The sequence below is a fragment of the Phodopus roborovskii genome, unplaced genomic scaffold (genome assembly GCF_943737965.1).
Source record: "Phodopus roborovskii unplaced genomic scaffold, PHOROB, whole genome shotgun sequence".
NCBI lineage: Eukaryota > Metazoa > Chordata > Mammalia > Rodentia > Cricetidae > Phodopus > Phodopus roborovskii.
Window position 1 is genome coordinate 60,305,001 of NW_026126407.1, and position 26,103 is coordinate 60,331,103.

The window sequence follows — 26,103 nt, forward strand, 5'->3', positions numbered from 1 at the left end:
GTGAGTCATTATAGAACCCCTAATGAATGTTTCTGGGTATCCACTTCCCTTCTACATATTTACATATATTGAAACCAACTTTCCTTCAGATACCAGGTCCAGATATTTGAATGAATTATAACTATCTTTTCTTCTTTCTGTATCTGGTAGGGAGGATCTTTTTTTAGTGTGTGTGTGTGTGTGTGTGTGTGTGTGTGTGTGTGTGTGTGTGTGTGGCTTTTAATACATCAGTATCACAAATCTTTTGGCCAAAGCTATCTTTTATTGTTGGAGATGTGACGTTCTTGAAGTAAGTGTGGCCTTGTTGGAGGAAGTATGTCATTGGGGGGCAGGCTTTGAGGTTTCAGAAGCTCAAGCCAGGCCTAGTGGCTCACTTTTTTATCTTGTTCCCCAATTAAATATTTTCCTTTATAAGCATTACCATGGTCATAGTGTCTCTTCACAGTAATAAAACCCTAACTAAGACATATCTATAACTAAGTTTAATATACCTTAATGGAGCTTGGCAGTGATGGTGCACACCTCCAATTCCAGCACTCAGGGAGGCAGGGGCAGGCTGATCTCTGAGTTTAAGTACAGCTTGTTTTACAGAGTGAGTACCAGGAGAGCTAGGGCTATACAGAGAAACCCTGTCCTGAAAAACAAACAACAACAACAAATTAAAACAAAAAAGTTAATGGATATCTATTAATGGTCTTTGCTGTAAAGAGAGTGCCTTCGCCATGGCAAGAATAGCCATTTGGGCAAGACATACTCTTGACTGGACTGTTTGACTGTATGCTATATAAAGTGGACATGCAGAACCCATGGAAAAGTGACTGCTGAACTTGAAAAGGAAAATGGGACAGTTTCAGGGTTCCTGCTTCATGGAAGAGTCTGCCAGATGTTCTGCCAGGCTGGAGAGATGGCTCAGCCATTAAAGGTTAGGCTAGACTCACAACCAAAAATATAAAAATAAGATGCTAGTGTCAATGTACCTCCCTTTACACTTCCCAGATTCCATATTCCTTTTCACCTTTCATTCACAGATAACTCAAGAATGTGTGTGTGTGTGTGTGTGTGTGTGTGTGTGTGTGTGTGTGTGTGGTGTTCCTGGGCCTCTGCTTCCATTTTACAGTATTTACACTTTGCCTTGCCAGTGTTCAATCAAGGCATCAGAACTGTCCTCAGTGAGAAACCATCAAAGGTCTATTTACTCAGAGCTCTTCCTGATGGACATTTAGGTTCTTTATCATTTCTATCTTTTCTCTTGATCTAGGCAACACACACACACACACACACACACACACACACACACTTCACAAATACACTCCTCACAGCAAGAATGTGGTGCCAGAGAATGACTTTTAAGAGTCAGTTTGCTCCTTTCACCTTTTTGTGGGCTCCAGGGATTGAACTCAGGTCACTAGGTTGCATAGCCTGTTGAGAGATAAATTTCTTTTGGATGTGTATGTCTGCAGGGGTCTTAACTCAGCCACAGAAAGCTGAGCTGGGTCCAAGGAAAGATAAGTGCCAGTTCCCCAGCCTCCCAGAATCCTGGTCAGACACAGCAGGGAGTCTAGTCAAGCAGGAACTCATTTATTGTTCCATAGTAGGTAGCTTTTAAAGAAAACAAAACAAAACAAAACAAAAACAAAACAAAACAAAACTGCAGAGCAAGGAAAACAGCCAGCCAATGGCTTTAAAGGTCAGCCTATCACGCACCTAGGTGTCCTAGCCTTACCTATCACTAGGTTCATGCAGTGATCTCATCTGGTTCAAACTAGGCAAACAATCATCTTTTTTTTTTTTTGGTAAATGACTCAGGGCTCGACGTCTTGACTTCCCCTCAATGCCATATTTGGCTCATGTGTCCTACAGATTCCTCCTTTTTGTTTTAGACTACTGCCCACCTCATTTTGAAGCACAGGCTCTTGGCACCTCTGGAGAGGTTCACTTGTAATATCACCTTTTGTCAAGGTTCACTCAAAAGAAAGATATCCTCAGGGCTGAACCTATCACAATGTCACAGTTGGGTCTCTTGTTCTGATTAGTCTAACAAGCCTATTGAAAAGGCAAGGCCCAAAGACACAAATTAAGGTTATTACTATAAAGAAACCCAACAGGGTGAAAATTGCCTTATCCAGGCATCCATCCCTGGGCATATGTAAAAGTCAGTGTCCCTTAAAGGTGCTCTCTTGGGAACATGTGAGCGTCTGGGGATTGGAGGTTTGATATGTGGGGCATGTTGCACCCCCACAACCCTCTATATTCAGACCATCCTTGATGAAGAGAAGTCCAGTCTTCCACACCCCAAGATCCTTGGGCCAGAGGATCGAAGAAGAGTGTGGGCCACCAGGTCTGGGGTCTTATTTGTGGTGCTGTTGAGGACATCTACATTGGTGGCATTGATCACCATCCATGTCATCTTTTGGAGATGATGAAGGTGGTCAATGGAGCAGTCAGCATCAGCAGAGGGAGCATCAGAACAGTCAGGAAGTGGGACATCATCTGTAATTTTTAAAGAACACAAGAGCTTCTCAAGGGTTTGAGGCCCTTGTACATGGTTAGGTTTCATTGTATTGGTCTTCTTACTTCGGAAGACAAGCCTTGACCACCATTGTTGCTTCCTTTCCTTGTTGGACAACCTGTTCTTGGTCATTCTCTTGCATTGTGGGAACCTCCTCCCCCACGGGGAAGACACATCCAAATCCTCTTCCCATTGTAATTAATGGGTCTGGGCCCCTCCATTGAGATGTTAGTGGGTCTTTCCATTTGACCTTAACTTGGGAGTCTGGGGTTTAGGTGGCCCCATTGTTTTTGGAACTTAGATTTTGTTACTGCGCTCTTAGAAAAATTCAAAATATTAATAGTAAATAAAGCCATTCCTAGTTGTAAATGGGGGCTGATCCCCCCTTTTTCCTTTTTTTAATTTAAAATTGAAGCAATGTTGTTTTACATTGTCAATCCCAGTTCCCTTACCCTCCCATCCTCTCCTATCACCCCCACCAAACCCCAGCCCATCCCCTTCCTGTTTCCTAGGGAAGGTGAGGCCTTCCATGGGGAATCTTCAAAGTCTGTCATATCATTTGGGGCAGGGCCTAGGCCCTACCCCATGTGTCTAGGCTGAGAAAATATGTGGGATGGGCTTGTGGGTGTTAGTTAGTAGGAATGGGCAGTCTATGTCCCCCTTTTTGTTTTAAACGTTATTCTTTAAGACATTGGTGGTTTCTTTCTACAATTGCTTGTCCCTGAGGGTTGTAAGGTATTCCTGTAGTATGTTTGATATGCCATCTATTGAAAAATTCTGCCATGAAATTACTGGCAAAGCAGGGGCCATTATCAGTTTAACCTGTGTGGGTAATCTGGGTAATCCTAGGGTTTCAAAACATTGGAGGAAATGAGCTTGAACATGTTTGTTTTTTTTCCCTCCTGTATGTACAGTGGTCCAACAGATCCCTGAATAATTGTCTATGAAGACAAAAACATATTTCTGTCTGCCAAAAGCTGGAAAATGAGTAACATCAGTTTGCCAGAGGGTATTGGGCCATAGACCTATGGGGTTATCTCCTGGCGGTTGTAGATGGGGAACTCTTAGATATGGTTGACATGATTTGCAGGTGTGAGCTATCTTTTTTTCATTTACAGGGTCATTGACATGGGCCATATCATGCAATTGAGTGACTTCCTGTAGGGTTGGAGACTTTGGGGCTGTCACCAGTCTATCTGCCCATTCATTGCACTTAGTCAGGAATGCTGGAATGCCCCCTAAGGTGTTGAAAGTAAATTGGTGCCTTTCAATCCTCTAAAAGGGCCTGAAGAGTCACCATGAGGGGGGGGATATAGGGTTATTATCTAACCTAATATGTGCCTGAGGGATATGGGGAAGTAAGTTAACCACACAGACATTGTCTGAAAAAAGATTGCAGGGCTTGGAAATGTCACAGTCAGTATTTTCTTATATTGAGTAGAACACTGGCAGGGTTGAAATCTTTGGTGGCTTGGTGTCGCTTGGTATCCCTTAAAGGTAACATAGGCAGAACCTGCTCTGCCCCTGTCAGTGAAGATGCAAATGGCTTCCAAGATGGGCTCAGATGGAAACAAGAAAGGCATCTTAAGGAGTAGTCTCTGTAAAAGAGGAGCCCATTTGGATGGCCCACAGTGGCAATCAATACTACCCATAAATCCTTCTAAGATGAAAGCAAGGTGGGTGTTAGTCCAGGCAAACCATTCAACATCTGCCACACAAAAGAGGAAGACGATAGTATTGAGGCCTAATCTATAGTGTTGCTGGGCCTGGGTCCTGACCTTTATAATAGTGAGCTGATTTGCCTGAGAGTAGACCCAGGGCATTCCTCCCAAAGATGTGTGGATCCATTCCAATGACTCCCCCTCCTGGATTAGAACCACTTTAATCAGGGAGGCTCTAGCAAACAGCCAGAGGGACAAGGGCCTAGTCATGGAATGCTTCCTTAGAGAGCATTTGTCCAAGGCCTTTTCAAAGACAAAAGAGCATCTCATGGTGTTCCTTTGTTATAGTTATACTATCATGAGGTGCATTGTCCTTTAGCAGGGTGTACAGGGGTATCAGGTTGTCTGTGGGGATTGACAACTAGGGTCTCAGCCAATTAATCTCCCCTAGTAAGTGCTGGAGCTGGGTCAGGGTCATAGATTCAGGCACCTCTAGAAAAGGCTTAAGTGGGCTAGCCTGTGTCAGTGTACTTTGAAGGGAGTCACCTTTTGAACCTTTTCTAGGGCCACAGTAAAACCTCATTTTTTTATATATATAATTTTTTTTATTTAATTTTATATAACAAAGTCCAATTAAATGAAAACAAACATTTATACACAATATTTGGGAATTTGGGCGTCGTTCTTTCCAAACTACTTCCTGCTGATAAGGGGCACTGTCTTGGGGGATTCGAAGAAGATTCAGAAATCCTAGCTGTAGTCTGTAGGGCTGTTTTGTCCAGCTGTTTGGAATGTAGGATCAGCTTGTACTCTGTTTCAGGCGGTCTGGCGTGATCAAACCACATTAGTCTGGAAGGAATCCACATCTTTTCATTTTCTGTGGAAACAAAAATAGAAATCCTTTTCCCTAGTAACTTGTTCTTCAACTTAAATTTTGGAGTCAAAGCGGTTTATTTATTTATTTATTTATTATTTTACATGTCGATCCCAGTTCCCTCTCCCTCCCTCCCTCCCCTCCAGCCCTCCCTCCCTCCTTCCCTCCCTTTTACCCTCTCTGCCCTCTCACATGCACTCTAAACACCCTCCCCTCCCAACCCCCCACCACAATACCACATGTAGGGGAATGCCATCCAGTTGGGGTCATGTAGATCTGACAGGTCCTGTGAAGTAGGGACTAGGGCTTCTCTCCTATCTCTAGAATAAGGCAGTTATCCCTCCATGGGGGATATGTTTGCAAAGTCCTTTTGTGCACCAGGGATACATCCTGGCTCCACTGTCTGAGGTCTCTTAGACTGCTCAGACCTTCTGGCTGAGACCCATATTCAGGGGGGGTCCGAGTCAGTCCCCTGCTGGCTTCCCAGCTATCAGTCTAGTGGCCCTTAGCTCCTCCTTGTTCAGGTATGCTGTCTCTATGTACTTCTACCGCATGGTCTTGTCCTCTCCATCTGCTTCTGGGTTCTAGTTCGACTCAGTGTTTATGTATGGGTGTTTGCTCCTATTTTCAACAGGCATTAGTTGAGGGCTCCATGGAGAAGTTAGTTGTTGATCTCACTCTCCGGGAAGGGCATTTATGATAGCCTTTCCACGGAAGTTGAGATTGTTAGTTGGGAGCAGTCTTGTAGTTCCCTCGACCTTTCTTTGTGTTCAACTTTATCTTCAAACCAATATTGGCTCCCTCTTTTATGTTCTCTCTCTGTGTCTCTGTCTCTCTCTCTTTTCTATTTTCCATTCCTAACCAGGCTCAATCCTCCTGGTCGCACATGCCTTCCTCTCCTCCCCCTCATTTTCTCCTACTTCTCTCTCCATTCGCTGTCCTCCCCCACTTTACCTGAGCTCTGGGGGACTTGTCCCTTCCCAGTTCTGTGAGGGACTTTATATGAATCTCTTAGAATACATCTTGTATCCTAGTTCCTCTGGTGATGTGAATTATAGGCTGGTGATCACTTGATCTAGTTCTAAAATCCATATATGAGTGAGTACATACTGTGTTTCTCTTTTTGTGACTGGGTTACCTCATTCAGGATGGTTTCTTCAAGTGCCATCCACTTGCCTGCGAATTTCAAGATACCATTATTTTTTTCTGCAGAGTAGTATTCCATTGTGTAGATGTGCCACATCTTCATTAACCATTCTTCAATTGAGGGGCACCTAGGTTGCTTCCAGGTTCTTGCTATTACAAATAGTGCTGCTATGAACATAGTTGAACAGATGTCTTTGTTGCATTGATGTGAATCCTTTGGGTATATGCCTAAGAGGGGGATTGCTGGGTCCTGTGGTAAACTAATTCCCATTTTCCTGAGGAACCGACATACTGATCTCCAAAATGGCTGTATGAGTTTGCACTCCCACCAGCAGTGGAGGAGTGTTCCCCTTTCTCCACATACTCTCCAACATAAGTCATCACTGGTGTTTCTAATTTTAGCCATTCTGGCAGGGGTAAGATGTAAAACCTCATTTTTTAAAGCAATTGGAGCATCTGTGTCGCAAAGCCTTTCAGATATGCTGGATCCCCATGTCCCAAAATTAAATTATGCATGTAAGCATATATTATTGAATCCTTTGACTTTAGCACAGGCTTTAAGAGAGTATTGATACTACTTACAGAAAGCTGTGATAGCACTATCCATTCAAAACATTGATCTGATTTGGAATAATTAAAAAACAGAGAAAGCAATCCTCCAACCAAATCTGTCAAGTCATTTGATGATGGGAGATGTCATTCTGTAAATATGTTTCTCTTACTGGCTAATGAATAAAGAACTGTTGGCCAATAGGAAAGTAAGATAGGCAGGACTAGGAGACAAGGAGGATTTGAGGAAGTAGTAGGGAGGAGTCAACATGTAGAGACTTGAGAGAACAGAGGTCCGGGCCCTCTCTCTGGTAAGATAAGACCATGTGGAAGTACTTAGATTAATAGAAATGGTTTAATAATTAAGACAGAAGTATTCAATAAGAAATGCTAGTAACAGGCTAACAGCATTATATACAGCGTCTCTGTGTGTTATTTGGGGCTGGCATGGCTATGGGACCAGACCAGCAGGGAAAAACATACTCATAACAATTTGGAGTAGGGACTAGGCCCTCCTTCCTGCCTCTAGGTTAAGGGAGTATCCTTCCATGGGAAATGTGTTCCCAAAGTCCTTCCGTGTACCAGGGATACATCTTGGTTCCACTGTCAGAGGTCTCTTAGACTGCCCAGGCCTTTAACTGAGACCCATGATCAGGGTGTCTGAGTCAGTCCAATGCTGGTTTCCCAGCTATCATCTGGGGGTCCATGAGCTCCCCCTTGTTCACATCAGCTGTCTCTGTGGGTTTCTGTAGCCTGGTCTTGTCCAAATTTTCTTATCACTCCTTCCTCTCTGCATCTGGATTAACAGCTCCCTCTTTTATGCCCTCTCTCTTTCTCTCTTTCTCTCTTTTCTTCATCTGTTCCTCCCCTGACTCAAATTTGGGGGGGGGGGAGGGAGAAGGAACTGGGATCAATATGTAAAATAAGACAAAATAATTAAAAAAAAAGGAAAAAAAAAAGAGTTCCTACCAGTGTGTTTGAAAAGCACTTTGGCTAATGGCTTTCTTTTCTTCTGTAATTATAGAGGTTCACATAACTACTTCCATGTTAGAACATTTTACTCAGAGCAACTTAATCCATATTACTGGGTCATGGTCACTCATTTGACTCAGAATAAATGACCTTTTATTTCTTTGAAAAGAAAAGAAGCAATCCTGAATATCAATTATCTGTGGAAATAGCAGGAATCCAGGGCATGCTCCTTAAGAGGGTGCCCACCAGTTCTATTCTCTCATTTATCTTGCACAAATCTTGGAGCATGCGCCAAGCCCTGACATTTTTTAAATTACAAACACTGGGGTGTTCCATGGGCTCATAGAAGGGCAGATATGTCACAGCCTTAATTGTTTATCCACTAGCTGATGAAGTGCTAGTAATTTAGACTTAGTCAGCAGCCAGTACTCCACCCATATGGGTTTTCCCGGTGGCACTCAGGGGACAGTGGCCCTTAGGATTGGGGGTATGCCAAGATTGACTTCTCAGTCTCCCCCGCTGTAGTTGTAGAGGTAGAAAAGATCCTTCTCTGTGACCCCCTTTAGGTCCTTACCCACCCTTTGTCCTCTTTCTCTTCCAGGATATTCTCATAAAAAGCCAGATTATCTGTTGTCACAACAGAGTCTATTTGACCCAGCATGTCTTGTCCCAGCTAATTGACAATAAGGTCCTGTCTGGGCTGGTCAGGAGTATTAACGCCACTGTTTCTCTTGATTGGAAGTTACCTCCCATCCACAAAACCAAGGACACAGGTGCAAGCTCCCAGGTGGAAGGTACTTCCTCCTCCTGGAGTACTATCCTGTCTGCCCCTGTGTCTACCAAACAATGAAACTTTTTTACTACCTATAAAAATGGTTACTTTTGGGCAAAGTCCTTCAATCAGGGGGACAGTCCAGTGTGCTTGTTCTGTCAGAGCATGAAACTTTCCAATTCTACCATTAGAGGGGCTTCCTCCCTATTTTTTAAACAGGGCTGCCCCTCCTTTAGTTTAAAGGCTTGCCCTCCAGGTCAAATTTTGATCTATAGTCCTTCTTCCAATGATATCCCTTCCTGCATAGGGTGGAGAGGGGCTTAGCCCATTTTGGCCTGTTGAGGGAGGTGTTGAGGACAGTGTCTTTTGCCCACATCTAAAGAATGCCCCTTTTCCCGGTGTCCTTGAGGACCCTTGACCCTGGGTTGCCAGGGCCTGGGTGATGGCCTCCATCATGGCGGTTGACTATGCCTGTAATGTCAGGGACAGAGACTGGGATTAGTGTTGCTGAGTACCTACATCTTGGGAGGCTCAGGGAACTGTCTTTTAATCCCCTGCAGGCCATTCTATGGTCCCCACTCATCTCTTCCCATACCAGCAGTTTGATAAATTGTTCTCTGAGGTCTCCTGGCAGCAGCTTACATTGAATGTTCTGTTGGACCTGGTCTATAAACTCTGGCAAAGGCTTGCTGGGCTTCTGCCTCACCCAAGCTGTTAAGAGTATATTTTTCTGTGGGCCTGCCCTCTGCTGAGCTAGCCCCAATTAATACACAGAGATGCTGTATTTGCTATAATGTTGTTGGCCAGTTACTAGCGTTTCTTACTGGCTAGCTCTGTCTTAAATATTAACCCATTTCTATTAATCTAAGTATTTCCATGTTGTCTCATTTTACCGGAGAGAGCCCAGTGTACTACCCTATAGGTCCTCCATCTTGAATCTCCTCCTTCTTGGTCTCCTAGTTCCACCTATCTTGCCAACAGTGCTTTATTCATTAACCAATAAGAGAAACATATTTACAGAATGACTTCTCCCATCACCCAGCTATGGGGGATTCAGTAGGCCCATCATCCAGTGTAGCCCAGGCATTCAACCCAGCCTGTCTGATCCCAATATGTCCCAGGGATCCCCGCTTGCAGGACCCTAGTGTGATAACCTTCTCCTGTCCCTGACTGCATAACATAGGTAATAGGGATAGTGGGGTTAGCTTGCCTATTTGCCTCAGCTTGCATGCTTCATTCCATTTGATAAACTGAGAACTAGGGAGGATTGCCTTAGTCACATCCAGCCAATTCTTAGGGATGCAGGGATGATAAGTGATGTCTGCAACAGGGTCTGTGCCCAAGGGGAATTAGGGCCATTTTCCACCACAACCTTGCAGAGCTCTTTAAGATCTTTGGCTTTCCAAGGATACCAGTCTAGAGGGCTTCAGGGCCCAGGGTCCAAGTCTACCTGGTAGGCTTCTGCATAAACCAGACCTCCAGGGCTCCACCTTCTGTTGTCTGGTCGATTATATGGGTCCAAGTCCTGAGGATTTTCCCTGAGGGTGGTATAGGCAGACCCAATCTCCTTGATCCTGGGAGCATAAGGCAGGGGTCTGGAGTTATCTAGGGCAGATGGTTTGATCCATCCCTCCTCATTTCATCTTTGGAGGACTTCTTTGGTCCTTCCCCTTCTCCCTTTTTTACTGAAAATAGATTTACCAATACTTAGTTTCTCATTTACTCTGAGAGACCTCTTGGCCTCGGCTAAGATATAGATAGGTCTTTCTTGCCCCAAGTTGAGGTGCCAGATACAGGGGTCTTAGTCTAGCTACAGAAAGCTCAGCTGGGTCCAAGGAAAGGTAAATGCACTGCCTGCCCATTTCCCAGCCTCCCAGAAACAATCAGACACAACAGGGAGTCTAGACAAGTAGGAATTCATTTATTGTCCCATAGCAGGTATCTTTTAAAGGGAAATCTGCAGAGAAGGGAAAACAGCCAACCAATGGTTTTAAAAAAGGTCAGCTTTACCTAGTGAACAGGAGCTGTTCATGCAGTGACCTTATCTGGTTTGATCTAAGCAAACAATCATCTTGTTTTATAAACAACTCAGGATTCACACCCCTCAGTGCCATCTTTGACTGGGTCATGTGCCCTACACATGTCATTGTTATTTCAGATGGAGTGATCTATAGAGAGTCAAAAGTATCTATTATCACAACTGGTGAACAGGAGTCATCATGTTTTCCAAGGCTGGTAGAACAGAAGCTGATAACACATATTGGCAATAGGAACTCACTGGGCAGGGTTTTTGTGGGCTGTTTAAAGAACTTACCTCTTAGACCAGGGTAGGGACAAAAAGAAAACTCATTCAGTACACTTTGTAGTGAGCAGAAAGTGTGGCAGTGATATGAAAATCACTGGAGTGATTTTTGTCCTGTAGTGATACTTGTTTATGATCTAACAAATAAAACTTTCATGAGCATCAGAGCACAGAGCTAGCGAGATTTTTATTATTAACCCCTATTAGAACTTGTGCTACAGGGACCCAGAGGTTAAGAGTAACTGACTGCTCTTCCTGAGGTCCTGAGTTGAATTCCCAGGAACCACTTGGTGGCTCACAACCATCTGTAATGAGATCTGGTGCCCTCTTCTGGCTTGCAGGCAGAACACTGTATACTAAGTAAATAAAGACTTAAAACAAAACACAGTCCCAGTGGATACTTCCACAAAACAGCTCTACACCTAAGTCTTAGATAACACTGTAGAACAGGTGGAGGATCAATGAATGAGTTTGCTGTCAAATTGTGTTTCCTAGGAATGTCAGAAGCTACACTTATAAAGTCTCACCAACATGACTGGGCAAATATGAGCTGACTAAGGATGATACCAATAGACAATGCTAATGTGGACAGGGAAAAGACCATGAGGGCTTAATCCTAGACAAAGACCTGCAGGACATTAAGAAATGTTGAGACTGGGAGAAATAGTCTTTCCCAGGGATAAACACACCAGCTCATTCAATACTAAATGGTCAGCCCTGAAAACATATACAAAATAATATACAGACCAAGCAGGTTATATTTAGGAAGATATATGTAATACATATAAATTTATGCATATAACTGGGTGGAGGTAATATACACCATTAATCCCACCACTGAGAGGCAGAGACAGGCAGATCTCTGTGAGTTCAATGCCAGCATGGTCTACAAAGCAAGTTCCATGTCAGTCTCCAAAGCTACAGAAAAACCAAATAAATAAAATTGAAAAAAAAAACCCATAATTTATGTACACAGCAATTAATGGAAAAAGAGGCCTTGAATTTGAAAGAGAGAAAGGAGGGGTACATATGATGGCTGGTAGGGAGAAAAGGGAATGGGGAAATGGTATAATTATAAGTTCAAAAATAAAAGAAACAATTTTAAAGTACCATTATTCATACCTCTACTGTAGTAAATTAAATATTAAAAAGAAAACCATCAACACCTGCATATTGTGATGGGTTGTAAAGCAGTGTCTCCACTTAGGATGAATTCTTACTCGATGAGCCATTTTTCAAGAATTTCCACCATGCAGACAAGGCACCTTTGTAGGACTGGGTGATTCATTGCACCATTCTTCTGGTCCAGCGTTCCACTGCCACTTGTATAGAACACAGCTTGGGCTTTCCTGTTTGAGGGGATGGTTTCTCTATTAAGCTTGCACTAGATCCCTGTTTCTTTGTGGTCACTTAATCATGGTCTTCTCTCCTCATTCACTGTACAGGATGCTATAAAGCTGACTGGCACACATGGTAATGACCACACTTATGAAGGTCAGATGATTAAAATATCCAACTAGGCATGAACAAGGAGCTCTCTGGACCAGCTTTTTATACCAGTACTCACAAGGGGGAAATATTTGGTGGAATATTTTTCTATAATATTCCTTTTCCTTTTTATCTATATTTATTATTTTTTCTTATTTTATATATCGATCCCAGTTCCCTCTCCCTACCTCCCATGACCCCCCACCCCCTCCAGTGCCATGTCCCCCCAATCTCCACAGGGAGGGTGTTCCTGGAGAGATCATCAAAATCTGTCAAGTCATTTGGAGTAGGGTCTAGGGCCTCCCTCCTGCCTCTAGGTTAAGGGAGTATCCTTCCATGGAAAATGTGCTCCCAAAGTCCTTTCATGCACCAGGGATACATCCTGGTTCCACTGTCAGAGGTACCTTAGACTGCCCAGGCCTTCTAACTGAGACCCATGATCAGGGTGTCTGAGTCAGTTCAATGCTGGTTTCCCAGCTATCATCTGGGGGGTCCATGAGCTCCCCCTTGTTCACGTTAGCTGTCTCTGTGGGTTTCTGTAGCCTGGTCTTTCCCCTTTTCTTATCACTCCTCCCTCTCTGCAACTGGATTCCAGGAGTTTGGTTCAGTGTTTAGCTGTGGATGTCTGCTTCTATTTCCATCAGCTACTAGATGAGGGCTCTATGATGGCACATAAGTTAGTTATCAATCTCATTATCAGGGAAGGGCATTTAAGGTAGCCTTTCCACTGTTGCTCAGATTGTTAGTTGGGGTCATCCTTGTAGGTATCTGGACATTTCTCTATAGTCAGTTTTCTAGTTTTCTCTTCAAACCTATAATGGCTCCCTCTATTATGGTATCTCTTTTTTTTCGATCTCGTCTATTTGCCGCCCCCCCCCCGACTCAATCTTCCTGTTATCTTCTCATCCCCTTCTATTTCTCCTAACTCCCTCTCCATTCACTGACTCCACCCCCTCTGTCAGATGTGGGGTTGGTGAAGATATTTTCCCAGTCTGTGGGCTGCTGTTTGGTCTTGTCAACTGTGTCCTTTGCCTTATAGAATTGTCTCAGTTTGAGGAGGTTTCATTTATTAATTGTCGATCTCAGTGTCTGTGCTACTGGTGTTATGTTCAGGAAGTAGTATCCTGTACCAATTTGTTCAGGATCACTTCCCACTTTCTCTTCTAAGAGGTTCAGTGTGGCTGGATTTATGTTGAGTTCTTTGATCCATTTGGACTTAAGTTTTGTGCATGGTGATAGACATGGGTCTATCTGCAGTCTTCTACACACCATCATCCAGTTGTGCCAGCACCATTTGTTGAAGACACTTTCCTCCTTCCATTGTATAATGTTTGCTGTTTTGTAAAAAATCAGGTGTTTATAAGTGTGTGGGTTAATATCAGGATTTTTGATTCAATTCCATCAGTCTGCCTGTCTATTTCTCTGCCAATACCAAGCTGTTTTCAGGACTATAGCTCTATAGTAGAGCTTGCAGTTGGGGATAATGATACCTCCTAAAGTTCCTTTATTGTACAGGGTTGTTTTTGCTATCCAGGTATTTTGTTTTTCCATATAAATTTGATTATTATCCTTTCAAGATGAGTGAAGAATTTTGCTGTGAGTTTGATGGGGATTGCATTGAATCCTACCTATCCAAGAACATGGGAGATCTTTCCATTTTCTGGTATCTTCTTTAATTTCATTCTTTAAAGACACAAAGGTATTTAAAGTGTTATATAGATTTTTCCCTTTTTTTTGGTGTTACCCCAAGATATTTTATGTTGTTTGTGGCTATTGTAAAGGGTGATGTTTCTCTGATTTCTTTCTCAGCCCCTTTGTCATCTGTTATCCTGCTAGTTTGCTGAAGGTGTTTATCAGCTAGCTGTAGGAGTTCCCTGGTAGAGTTTATTGGATTGCTTATGTAAATTATCACACCATCTGCAAATAGAGACAATTTGACTTCTTCCTTTCCAATTTGTATTCCTTTGGTCTCCTTTTTGTTGTCTTATTGCTTTATCTAGAACTTCAAGTACAATATTGAAGAGATATGGAGAGAGAGGGCAGCCTTGTCTTGTTCCTGATTTTAGAGGAACCACCTTAAGCTTCTTTCTACTCAGTTTGATGTTGGTTGTTGGTTTACTGTATATTGCTTTTATTATGTTTAGGTATGTCCCTGTTATCCCTGATCTCTCCAAGACCTTTATCTTGAAAGGGTGTTGAATTTTGTAAAAGGCTTTTTCAGCATCTAGTGAGATGATCATGTGGCTTTTCTTTTTCAGTTTATTTATATGGTGGATCACATTGATAGATTTTCATTTGTTGAACCATCCCTGCAACCCAGGGATGAAGCCTGCTTGGTCTTGGTGGATGATTTCTCTGATGTCCCCTTGGATTCGAATTGCCCCTACTTTATTGTGTATTTTTGCATCAGTGTTCATGAGGGATATTGGTCTATAGTTCTTTTTCTTAGTTGTGTCTTTGTATGGCTTGGGTACCAAGGTATTTGTAGCCTTGTAGAAAGAGTTTGGTAATGAACATTCTGCTTCTATTGTGTGGAACAATTTGAGGAGTATTGGTATTAGCTCTTCTTTGAATTTCTGCTAGAATTCTGCACTGAAGTCATCTGGCCCTGGGCTTTTTTTTTTTTTGGTTGGGAGGCTTTTGATGACTGCTTCTATTTCATTAGGGGTTATAGGTCTATTTAAGTTGCTTATCTGTTCTTGATTTAATTTTGGTAAGTGATAGCTATCCAGAAATGTGTCCATTTCTTTTGAATTTTCAAATTTTGTGGAGTACAGGTTTTCAAAGTATGACCTAAAAATTGGATTTCCTTTGTGTCCATTGTTATGTTCCCCTTTTTGTTTCTTATTTTGTTAATTTGCATGTTCTCTCTCTGCTTTTTGGTTAGTTTGTATAAAAGTTTGTCTGTCTTGTTGATTTTCTCGAAAAACCAACTCTTTGTTGCATTGATTTTTTTTGTATTATTTTCCTGATTTCTACTTTATTGAGTTCATCTCTCAAATTGATTATTTCCTGGTGTCTACTCCTCCTGGATTAGTTTGCTTCTTTTTTTCCTAAGGCTTTCAGTTGCTCTGTTAATTCTCTAATATGACTATCCTCTGTTTTCTGCAATGAGCTTGGTGCAATGAGCTTCCCTCATAACACTGCTTTCAAGGTGTTCCATAAGTTTGGGTATGTTGTGTCCTCATTCTCGTTGAATTCTTAGGAAGTCTTTAATTTCTGTCTTTATTTCTTCTTTGACACAGGTATGATGCAATTGTGCATTGTTCAGTTACCATGAGTTTGTAGGGTTTCTGTGATCTGTGTTGTTGTTGAATTCCAACTTTAAAGCATAGTGGTCTGATAAGATACAGGGGACTATTCCTTTTTTTTTTTTTTTTTTTTTTGCATATGTTGAGGTTTGTTATGTTGCCTAGTATGTGGTTGATTTTAGAGAAGGTTTCATGTGGAGCTGAGAAGAATTCTTTTGCATTTGCATGGAATGTTCTATAGAACATTTGCATGGAATGTTCTTTTGTTTCTTTGTTAAGTTTCTGTCTGGTGGTCCTGTCTAGTGATGAGTGTGTGGGGTGTTCAAGTTTCCCACTATGAGTGTGTGAGGTTTTATGTGAGCTTTGAGTTTTAGTAGCATTTCTTTTATGAATGTGAGTGCCTTTGTATTTGGGGCATAGATGTTCAGAATTGAGACTTTGTACTGATGGATTTCTCCTGTGATGAATACAAAAAATGACCTTCTTCATCCCTTTTGATTTATTTTGGTTTGAAGTCTAACTTGTTAGATACTTGGCTACACCTGCTTGGGTTCGTTTGATTGGAAGGTCTTTCCCCAAAACTTTACTATGAGGTAATGTCTGTCTTTTAAGCTTAGATGTGTTTCTTGTATGCAGCAGAAGAATGGATTCTGTCTTTGTATCCATTTTGTTAGCCTGGGTTTTTTTTTTTTTTTTTTTTTTTTTTTATAGGCGAGTTAAGACCATTAATGTTGAGGGAAAGTAAGGACCAAAGATTGTTAATTCTTGTTTGTTTTAGGTTTGTTGTTGTTGTTGGTATTGTGAATATATTTGCCCTGATTTATTCTTTGGGTTCTGGTGAAGTGGGATTATCTATTTCCTATGCCTTTATGAGCATAGTTAACTTCTTTGGGTTGGAGTTTTCCTTCCAGAGCCTTCTGTTGGGCTGGGTTTCAGATACATATTGTGAAAATCTGGCTTTGTTATTGAATATCTTGTTTTCTCTGTGTATAGTGATTGAGCGTTTTGCTGAGTACAGTAGCCTGGGGGTGGCATCTGTGGACTCTTAGTACTGGTATAACATCTATGCAGGACCTGCTGGCCTTGAGAGTTTCAATGGAGAAGTCAGGTGTAATTTTGATAGGTCTGGCTTTATATGTTACTTGGCCTTTTTCCTTCCCTGCTCTTAATAGTCTTTCTTTATTCTGTATGTTAGGTGTTTTGATCATTATGTGTTGAGGGGTCTTTTTTTCTTTGGTCCAGTCTATTTGGTGTTCGGTATGCTTCTTGTACTTACATGGGCATGTCCTCCTTTGGATTAGGAAAGTTTTATTCAATGATTTTGTTGAATATGTTTTCTGTACCTTTGAGCTAGACTTCTTCACCTTCCTCTATGCCTTTTATTCTTAGCATTGGCCTTTTCACAGTGTCCCACATTCCCTGAATGTTTTGTGTCAAGGATTTGTTGGATTTTAGATTTTCTTTGGTCGATGATTCTATTTCCTCTAGTTTACCTTCAGAGCCTGAAATTTTCTCTTTGACCTCTTGCATTCTGTTGATTTTGCTTGCACCTGTAGTTCCTGATCATTTGCCCAGTTTTTCTATTTCCAGCATTCAGTTTTTTGTTTTCTTTATTGTCTTTATTTTAGTTTCCAGGTCTTGAACTGTTTGGATATGTCCTTCATCTGTTAGATTGCTTTTTTTTTTTTTCTTGTCTTCCCTTACCTTCTTGAAGAGATTTGTTCATTTCTTGCTTGGTGTTTTCCTCTATTTCTTACAATTTTTTGTTTTTTCTTCCATTTCTTTAAGGAATTTTCTCATATTATTTTTGAGGGCCTCTATCATTTTCACGAAGTTATTTTTTAAGTAGTTCTCTTCTGCTTCATCTGCTTTGATGTGTTCAGGTCAAGTTGATGTAGAGTCCCTAGATTCTGGTGGTGTCATGCTTGTCTTTCTATTGTTGGGTGTTTTCTTATATTGCTGTCTTCCCATCGCTTCTTCCAGTGGGTGCAGGTGGAGTCTCTCTCTCTCTACCCTGGTTGTAGTTGGGTGAGGCGTTCGATGGATGATCCATGCTCTCTTGGGTTAGGGGAAGGCAGGCTCTGAGTGGTGAATGGAGTAGTGTACGGGGACTGTACTATCCAGTGCTAGGACATAGGAGAGTGTAGTGAGATAGTCATTCTGTGACACTGACCACGCCCATTGGGGGTGGAGCCATGGGCAGATGCGACCTGTGGAAGGTCTGAGGAAGAGGGGGGGGGGAGGGAGGGGGGAGGGGGGAGGAGGAAGCTCTCTTGCTGGCGGGACTCGGACAGGAGAGCATCCGGTGGTACTTGCTGGTGTTCATCTGTCTAGGTTGTAAGTTATTTCTCCCTGAATAAACATCTATTCAGCCTATTTGTTTATCCTGATCCTTATTTTAACCGTGATAGGAGAGAGCTCACCTGGGGAGTTCCCAGGGAAGGATGTGGTTGGAATTCGGCCTGAACTGGTCCCAGAGTCACCTCCGGCAGAGTTCCACCTCAAGATAGGTGGGTCCAGCATGGATATGTGGGTCCAGTGTGCTCAGAGCAGATCTAGGAAGTTCCATAGAAGTGGAGAGGTTGTTGAACCCACATTCTGGCCCATTGCTTACCCAGAGCAACAGGTCCGTTAGGACAAAGGGTGAGGGGAAGCAACATTCCTTTTCCTAAGAATTGATTTTGCCAGCTCAACCATGCCCTTTTACTTCCTCTATCCCTGGCTACATTTAGCTGAGTTGCAATCTGACCTCTGTTTCCTGGCCTGTCTCCTCCTCCTTCTCCTCTTTCTTCTCTCTCTTCTTGCTTGAAGACTGAACCCTGGATCACATGCATGGTAGGCGTATACTTTACCATCCAAGGGCTACCCTCCACCCCATTTTGTTTTGTTTTTTGAAACAGGTTCTCTCTATATAGCCCAGGTTTTCCTGGAACACATGATGTAGATCAGGCTGTCCTGTAATTCACAGAGTCCTGCTTCTGCCTCCTGAGTGCTGGGATTAAAAGTATGCACTATGACTCCTATTCTCCCATCCCATTTTCCCATGTCAACAATAACAACAACAACAAAAAAAATCAGTTACATGCTTTATAGAAAAGGGGGGTATGGGTTGGGGTCTTTTTGTTAGTGTTTATATAGGTTTTCATACATAAGTGGTTACACGAATGCCCATATCGTATGCAGCAGCTGCACTTGTTGGAAGCTCTTCAGATAACCTCCCTTGGTGAACTCTCACAGCCCATGCAACAGCAGGAGTAGCAACTCTTCTGGCAGGAGGTGAATCTACACCATCTATACCTTTTGTAGTCCCCCATTTTGTGTTTGTGTGTGTATTTGTGTGTGTGTGTGTGTGTGTGTGTGTGTGTGTGTGTAGGTGCTTATGTGTGTATAGAGGCTAGAAGATAATTGCTATTGTTTTTTGAGGCATGGTCTTTCACTTGCCAGAAGCTTATTGAGTTGGCTAGGCTGACTGCCTAGCAAGCCCCAGGAATCTACCTCTCACTTCTCTGGTAGTGGGATTATAAGTATTATGTGTATATGTGTGCATATCTTTGTCAGTGTATGTAACATGTGAAGCAGTGCTCTCAGAAGCCAAAAGAGAGTGTCTTAACTATTGAGCCATTTCTCCAGTCCTTGTGCTTCTGTTCTTTAAGACTGAGTCTCCTCATATAGCTCTATTTGCAAATTTTTTTTTAAACTCTTGATCCTTGTCACTTTATATGTTGCAATTACAGATGTGTGTTCTCATGCCCAGTTAGACCACAGCTATTGAGTATAAACTGTGAATTACTACCCCATATAGGGCCACTGTCTTGGTTTGAATAGGAATGACCCTTATAGACTCACTGTTTGAATGTTTGGTCCACAGGGAGTGACACCATTAGGAGGTGTGACCTTGTTGGAGGAGGTATATCATTGTGGGAGCAGGCTTTGCAGTCTCATATGCTCAAGCTATTCCCACTGTAGCACACAGTCTCCTTCTTTTGCCTGAGGATCAAGATACAGAGCTCTTAGCTTCTCTAGCACTGTGTGTGCCTGCATTCTGCCAGTTTTCCAACGTGATGATAATACTACAAAAACCGCTGAAACTGTAATCCAGCCCCAATTAAATGTTTTCCTTTATTAGAGTTTCTGTAGTCATGGTGTCTCTTCACAGCAATAAAAACCCTAACTAAGCCAGTCACATAATTGAATGTGCAAGTAGTAAAAAAAGCAACAAAAAACACAGCAACCAAAAATTCAAAATAAAGCAATAAAGAATCCAAGATATCAGGTGGTGGTGGAGCAAGCCTTTAATCCCAGCATTCAGGAGGCAGAGGCAGATGGATCTCTGTGAGTTCAAGGCCAGCCTGGACTATAGAGTCCATGATGTCTCTGGAAGCATCATTCATGTTAAATCACACTTCTCTGCAGCTTTTCATTCTAACTCAGCACAAGTGCAGTTTGCACTGTGCATGGTGTTATACTAGTACTGCCTAGAACTAGGCTGCCTAGAACACCTTACCTCAGATTTGAGACTACTGTATGCTATGAAGTTTAGTGTTTCTACTGTATGCAGGTTTTTTTGCTCTTATAGAAACATAATGGTTTAATTACAAAGGCTTTTAGTATTTTCTTACTATCTTTCCTCAGCATAAAAGTACTAAATCGGCAAGTCTGTTACAATATTTAGCAACCTCCCCCCATACATGGTGTCAATATGTAGCCCTGGCTGGCCTTGAACTCTATATGTTGTTAAGGCTAGCCCCAGACTCAGAAATCTGCCCACTTCCACCTTCCCAGTCTTGGGATTAAACACCATGCCTGGCTAGAATGTTTAATTTTTAAAACTGTTGTATGGTCCTGTGGGATGGCTCAGCAGCTTCTTGCTGCTAAGCCTGACAACCTATGTGATTCCTTGGACACACATGACAGAAGTGCAAGTTGTCCTCTGACCTCCACAGTTGAGCTCTGGTATATGCATCCCCCCTCCCAAACAAATACATGTAATGTGATTAACAAACAAACAAACAAACAAAAAAACCTTTTGATTTGCTCACTTTAGTTTCATTTTCATTTATTTATTTATTTTTAGTTTTTCGAGACAGGGTTTCTTTGTGTAGCCCTGGCTGTCCTGGAATGCTCTGTAGACAAGGCTGGCCTCAAATTCACAGAGATCCACCTGCCTCTGCTTCCTGAGTGCTGGTATTAAGGGTGTGCACCATCTCCTTCAGTTTCATTTTTTAAAATGTTAAATTTTGTTTTGGCATTATAACAGAATTTCCAAAATGCTCCTAAATATATTTCTGCCATTTTGTACCACATATTTCTGCACATAGGTATTCTCAGCATTAATGATTATAAAATGAAAATACTGATTAACTCTAAAAATGTTGAAGATTCTTTAGGTCCTACAGTATCAACTATTTAGCCAAGAATTCTTTATGTAAAGATAAAAATGTGCATCCATCTTATTAGCATGCCAATTTGCTTTTGTCTAATGAATGGTACACACACACACACACACACACACACACACACACACACACACACACATATATCTCAAAGAAGTGTTTAAAATAGTAGGGCATGATGGCTATTCCCATAATCCCAGCACTTTGGAAGTCGATGCAAGGAGGATCAAATCATCCTCAGCTACATAGAGAATTCAAGTTCAGCTCAGGCTATAATGAGACCATCTCACCTGCACCTGAGGCTGTTGCAGGAAGATACACAAAAACAGTCCTTGTGGTCTGTTCTCCCATAAGCTCTCACCCTCCCTCGAGAAGATTTTCGCCTCGAGTATAGTTAGTTTCGCCCTTGTAAATTTTACTTGATGCAGCGCCAGAGGGACAGAGTGGACAGAGGGCGGAGGAGGGGTGAGCACTGCCCAAGCATAGAAAGTGCAACAGGTCCTAGTGGGCACGCGCAGTTCTTGTTTTCTCTCTTGCCTGGCAATCCACCCTCCCTGCCCCGCCTCTTGCGTTGCCATGGAGACCCAGCGGTCAAAGCCCGCCAGTGGCAGAGCCCTGGGTCTGGTGGCCTCTTGTTGGGTTTGTGTAGGTAATGTTGAGCAACACAGAGCTTTCTCGGAAGAGCATGGACTTGAGTGAGATGAGGTCCCCCGGCCTGGGCCGCTGCAGACCCTTCTTTTGGTTGGGTGTCGCCTTCGACGCGGTGGGTGTGGCAGTGCTGTTCACTGGTGTGTTCGCCGACCTGCTGTTCTACGACATGTTGCTCTATCTGGGTTCCATCATCATTTTCATCAGCCTCCTGTGGTGGATCTTCTGGTACACCGGCAACATCGAGGCGCTCCCGGAAGACCCCTCGAGGAGGACTTCACCTCGCACAGGCGAGGTCGGGGTGCACCGCAGCGGCAGCCATCGCTTCTCGCTGACTCTCAGGAGTGTGTCTAACACCTTCCAGCGGATCCGCCGGCGGCGGCGGCGGCGGCTCCTCCCAAGGGTCCTCCAGAGGATCAGTAGCCTCAGCTCGACCGACCCGGGCCAGCTGGAAGGGAACAGAGATGCTGGGACCATTGGTGGCAGAACATCGTTCTATCCTGTGAAGCCTGCATCTGTTCTGAACCAGCTACAGAATTGCTCAGTCCAGGCCTCTAAGAGCCTGCCTCTGGTCCCTTTGCATCCTCCTCTCTCCATTTGTACTTCTAGGAGCCAGCCTGTCTTTTCGGTGACCTCTCAGTGCTACCCTCTGATGTCTGGAGCTTCTGGCAGCTACTCCCAGATGGCTTTGTCTTCTGACAGCCACGTGCTTCTGGACCCTGATCCTCAGGTGCACTCTAAGATCAGCGTGGCCTCTCAGGTCTACCCTCTGGAAAGAGTAGACAGTCAGAGCCACCTCCTGGTGCCTGTGCGCTCTGAAAGTTTCCCTGTGGTCCCCATGATCTCTCAGAGCCAAATGCAAGGCTCTGTGTCCTCTGACAGCCATGTGCCTGTGGACCCCCATTCCCAGAGGCGCTCTAAGATCAGCGTGGCCTCTCGGGTCTATCCTCTGGAAAGAGTAGACAGTCAGAGCCACCTCCTGGTGCCTGTGCCCTCTGAAAGTTTCCCTGTGGTCCCTGTGATCTCTCAGAGCCAAATGCAGGGCTCTGTGTCCTCTGACAGCCATGTGCCTGTGGACCCCGACTCCCAGAGGCGCTCTAAGATCAGCGTGGCCTCTCGGGTCTATCCTCTGGAAAGAGTAGACAGTCAGAGCCACCTCCTGGTGCCTGTGCCCTCTGAAAGTTTCCCCGTGGTCCCTGTGGTCTCCCAGAGTCAAATGCAGGGCTCTGTTTCCTCAGACAGCCGTGTGCTGGTGGACCCGGACTCCCAGAGGCGCTCTAAGATCAGCGTGGCCTCTCGGGTCTATCCTCTGGAAAGAGTAGACAGTCAGAGCCACCTCCTGGTGCCTGTGCCCTCTGAAAGTTTCCCTGTGGTCCCCGTGATCTCTCAGAGCCAAATGCAGGGCTCTGTGTCCTCTGACAGCCATGTGCCTGTGGACCCTGACTCCCAGAGGCGCTCTAAGATCAGCGTGGCCTCTCGGGTCTATCCTCTGGAAAGAGTAGACAGTCAGAGCCACCTCCTGGTGCCTGTGCCCTCTGAAAGTTTCCCTGTGGTCCCCGTGATCTCTCAGAGTCAAATGCAAGGCTCTGTGTCCTCTGACAGCCATGTGCCTGTGGACCCCGACTCCCAGAGGCGCTCTAAGATCAGCGTGGCCTCTCGGGTCTATCCTCTGGAAAGAGTAGACAGTCAGAGCCACCTCCTAGTGCCTGTGCCCTCTGAAAGTTTCCCTGTGGTCCCCGTGATCTCTCAGAGCCAAATGCAGGGCTCTGTGTTCTCTGACAGCCATGTGCCTGTGGACCCCGACTCCCAGAAACGCTCTAAGATCAGCGTGGCCTCTCGGGTCTATCCTCTGGAAAGAGTAGACAGTCAGAGCCACCTCCTGGTGCCTGTGCCCTCTGAAAGTTTCTCTGTGGTTCCAGTGATCTCTCAGAGCCAAATGCAGGGCTCTGTGTCCTCTGACAGCCATGTGCCTGTGGACCCCGACTCCCAGAGGCGCTCTAAGATCAGCGTGGCCTCTCGGGTTTATCCTCTGGAAAGAGTAGATAGTCAGAGCCACCTCCTGGTGCCTGTGCCCTCTGAAAGTTTCCCTGTGGCCCCCGTGATCTCTCAGAGCCAAATCGAGGGCTCTCTAGCCCAAGAAAGCCAGCCCCAGAATCCCCCTGACTTTCAAACACAACCTGAGTCTGTTAAATCTTCAGAGGGGCATACTTTGTCCATGGAGGTTCATGTGGTGCCGCCTGGAGCTGCCCAAACTCAGGGCTCCCAGACCTCTTTAGCCCAGACTTCTCAAAGTTGCTCTTCAGGTCTCCACCAGGTTCCTAAGAATTCAAGTGCTGAAGCTCTTGAGACTCTCCCAGCAACTAGTTAGAAACTAGCTCAGGAGAAGCCTGACCCTACACTGACTGTGTCTGAGGCCACACATCCAGACAGACACTGTGACCCTACTGGCAACCTTCCAGCCTCAAGGGGCATGAGAAAAAGTCACCCTTTCTAATTGGAATCATATCCCAGCCATTTAAATGTCTACTAAGGCCTTTGCCAAGAAAGTGCCTAGGAGGAAAAGTTACCAACATTACTCTTTTTATTGTTGGCATTCTAATGGCTTTCTCAACTCCTGGAGGGAACAAAGTGGGCTTGGCCTTTGGTAGGCTTTAGAAAGTAGTTCTCTGAGGCCACAAAGCCTAAGGCTTTGACTACTTATCAGACAAGGAAATCTGTTCTTTTGTTTAAGGTCAGAGGAGGAGCCAGAGGGTATTGTTCTTAGGAGGCTCTAAAGACTAGAGGGAGGTGGAGGATTTGGATTCTGCAAGATTTCTCCTGGAAGAAGACAACTTCAGTTTTTATAGGGACATGGCATTAAATGACATTGAATCTTAGGTGGGGAGTTTTTCCTTTTCAGTACATTTGATTTTTGTCAAAGAGGCTATATTTTGTTTGGAGAGAATGCCCACTAATATCCCTCTAAAGCTACAGTAGGCTAAAACCATACCCTGCTGGAATTTAATGATCTTCATAGTCATACATGTTTCATTGAGTTACTTCTACTTAATGCCAAGAGATAGTAATTTCCTGCTTACAACAGTGATAGTTGCTATTTAAATACATTATCTAAATAAAATACTTTGCACAAGGTATAAGAAAAGTTGGGTGATTCTAAAGTGAAAATGTTGGATCTGAGTTTACTTTCTTTCTTCCCCTTTCTCCTCTCCTCATTTCTCTTTGTGTTTTGCTGTTGCCATCCTGGAACTCATTCTGTAGGCTGCAGAGATTCGCCTGCCTCTTCCTCTCTGAGTGCTGAGATTAAAAACATGGGCCACTTGTTCTGTAAATCTTTACAGGCATTTTGGCTGCTTTAGTTTTATACAGTTTGAACACCTGAATTCTAGAAAATATATCCAATGACTATGTTCCTTTCTATTAAAAGAGAGAAAATCTGAACATGATAACACATGCCTGTAATCCTAGTATTTGGGATGCAGAGGCAGGAGGAATGCTGAAAGTTCAAGGCCAAACTAGGGTAACATAGCAAGACCTTTCTCAAAAAAAAAAAAAAAAAAAAAAAAATGCTTTAAACCTGGGCTGTGGTGCACACACCTTTAATCCCAGCACCTGGGAGGCAGAGGCTGGTGGATCTCTGTGAGTTTGAAGCCAGCTTGGACTACAGAGTGAGTTCTAGGACAGCCAACCAGGGCTACTGTTAAAGCAGTTTTCCCACCAGCCTGGTCCCAGTCATGTCAGCCCCAAGTAACACACAGAGATGCTATATTAGATATAAAGCTATTATCATTACTTATTGGCTAGCTCTGTCTTAAATATTAACTCATTTCTATTAATCTAAGTATCTCCATGTGGTCTCTTGGTTCTATGTGTTGAATCTACTCCTACCTCTCCCTGAATCATCCTTGTCTCCTAGTCCCATCTATCTTGCTTTCCTATTGGCCAACAGGGCTTTATTCGTTAACCAATACTAAAAACATATTTACAGAATGACATCTCCCATCAGGCTACAGAGAGAAACCCTGTCTCAAAAAAAAAAAAAAAAAAATTAAGTGGGGTGTGGACGCTGGTGGAGTGGCTCAGTGACAGTGCTTGTCTAGAATGCCTGTATTTCTGGGTTGAATCTCCTATGTTTTGCCCCCCCCCCCAATAATAAAAGAGATGTAGCTGGGAGTGAATCTCAGCTTGCCTGACATCAGTATATATTTTGTTATTTTGTGTGTGTGCTTGTTGTTTGTGTGTGTGTGTATAACTATTGAAGGGACCAGTCCCCTACTTTTGCAGCCATTACAGGCTGCAGAAAAGGCTCAACATGTGCTTACCTGACCTTGCCCCTCCTCCCAGTCACTAGGAGGTTAGATACCCTGGCAAGGAACCAATCAGAAGTTAGCTGATGTGCTCTACTGCACTTTATGGTAAAAGTGGTGTAACAGTGACATACAGAGCATAGCAACTGCCCTGGGAGGGCCTATAGGCCACAGCAACCAGTTGACCAACACAGGACAGGTCGTCCAAGCTTGGAAGCTCACCAATCTTGAGAC

General features: G+C 43.7%; 1 protein-coding gene across 1 annotated transcript; it reads left to right on the plus strand.

Annotated features, from left to right (window-relative positions):
* The first annotated feature begins 21,569 nt into the window (after window positions 1–21,569).
* On the plus strand, window positions 21,570–23,933 carry LOC127218776 (uncharacterized). Its single transcript, XM_051179756.1, has 2 exons — window positions 21,570–22,788; window positions 23,149–23,933. Exons 1-2 carry the CDS (start codon window positions 21,570–21,572, stop codon window positions 23,931–23,933), a joined length of 2,004 nt encoding a protein of 667 aa, XP_051035713.1.
* Window positions 23,934–26,103: the final 2,170 nt, after the last annotated feature.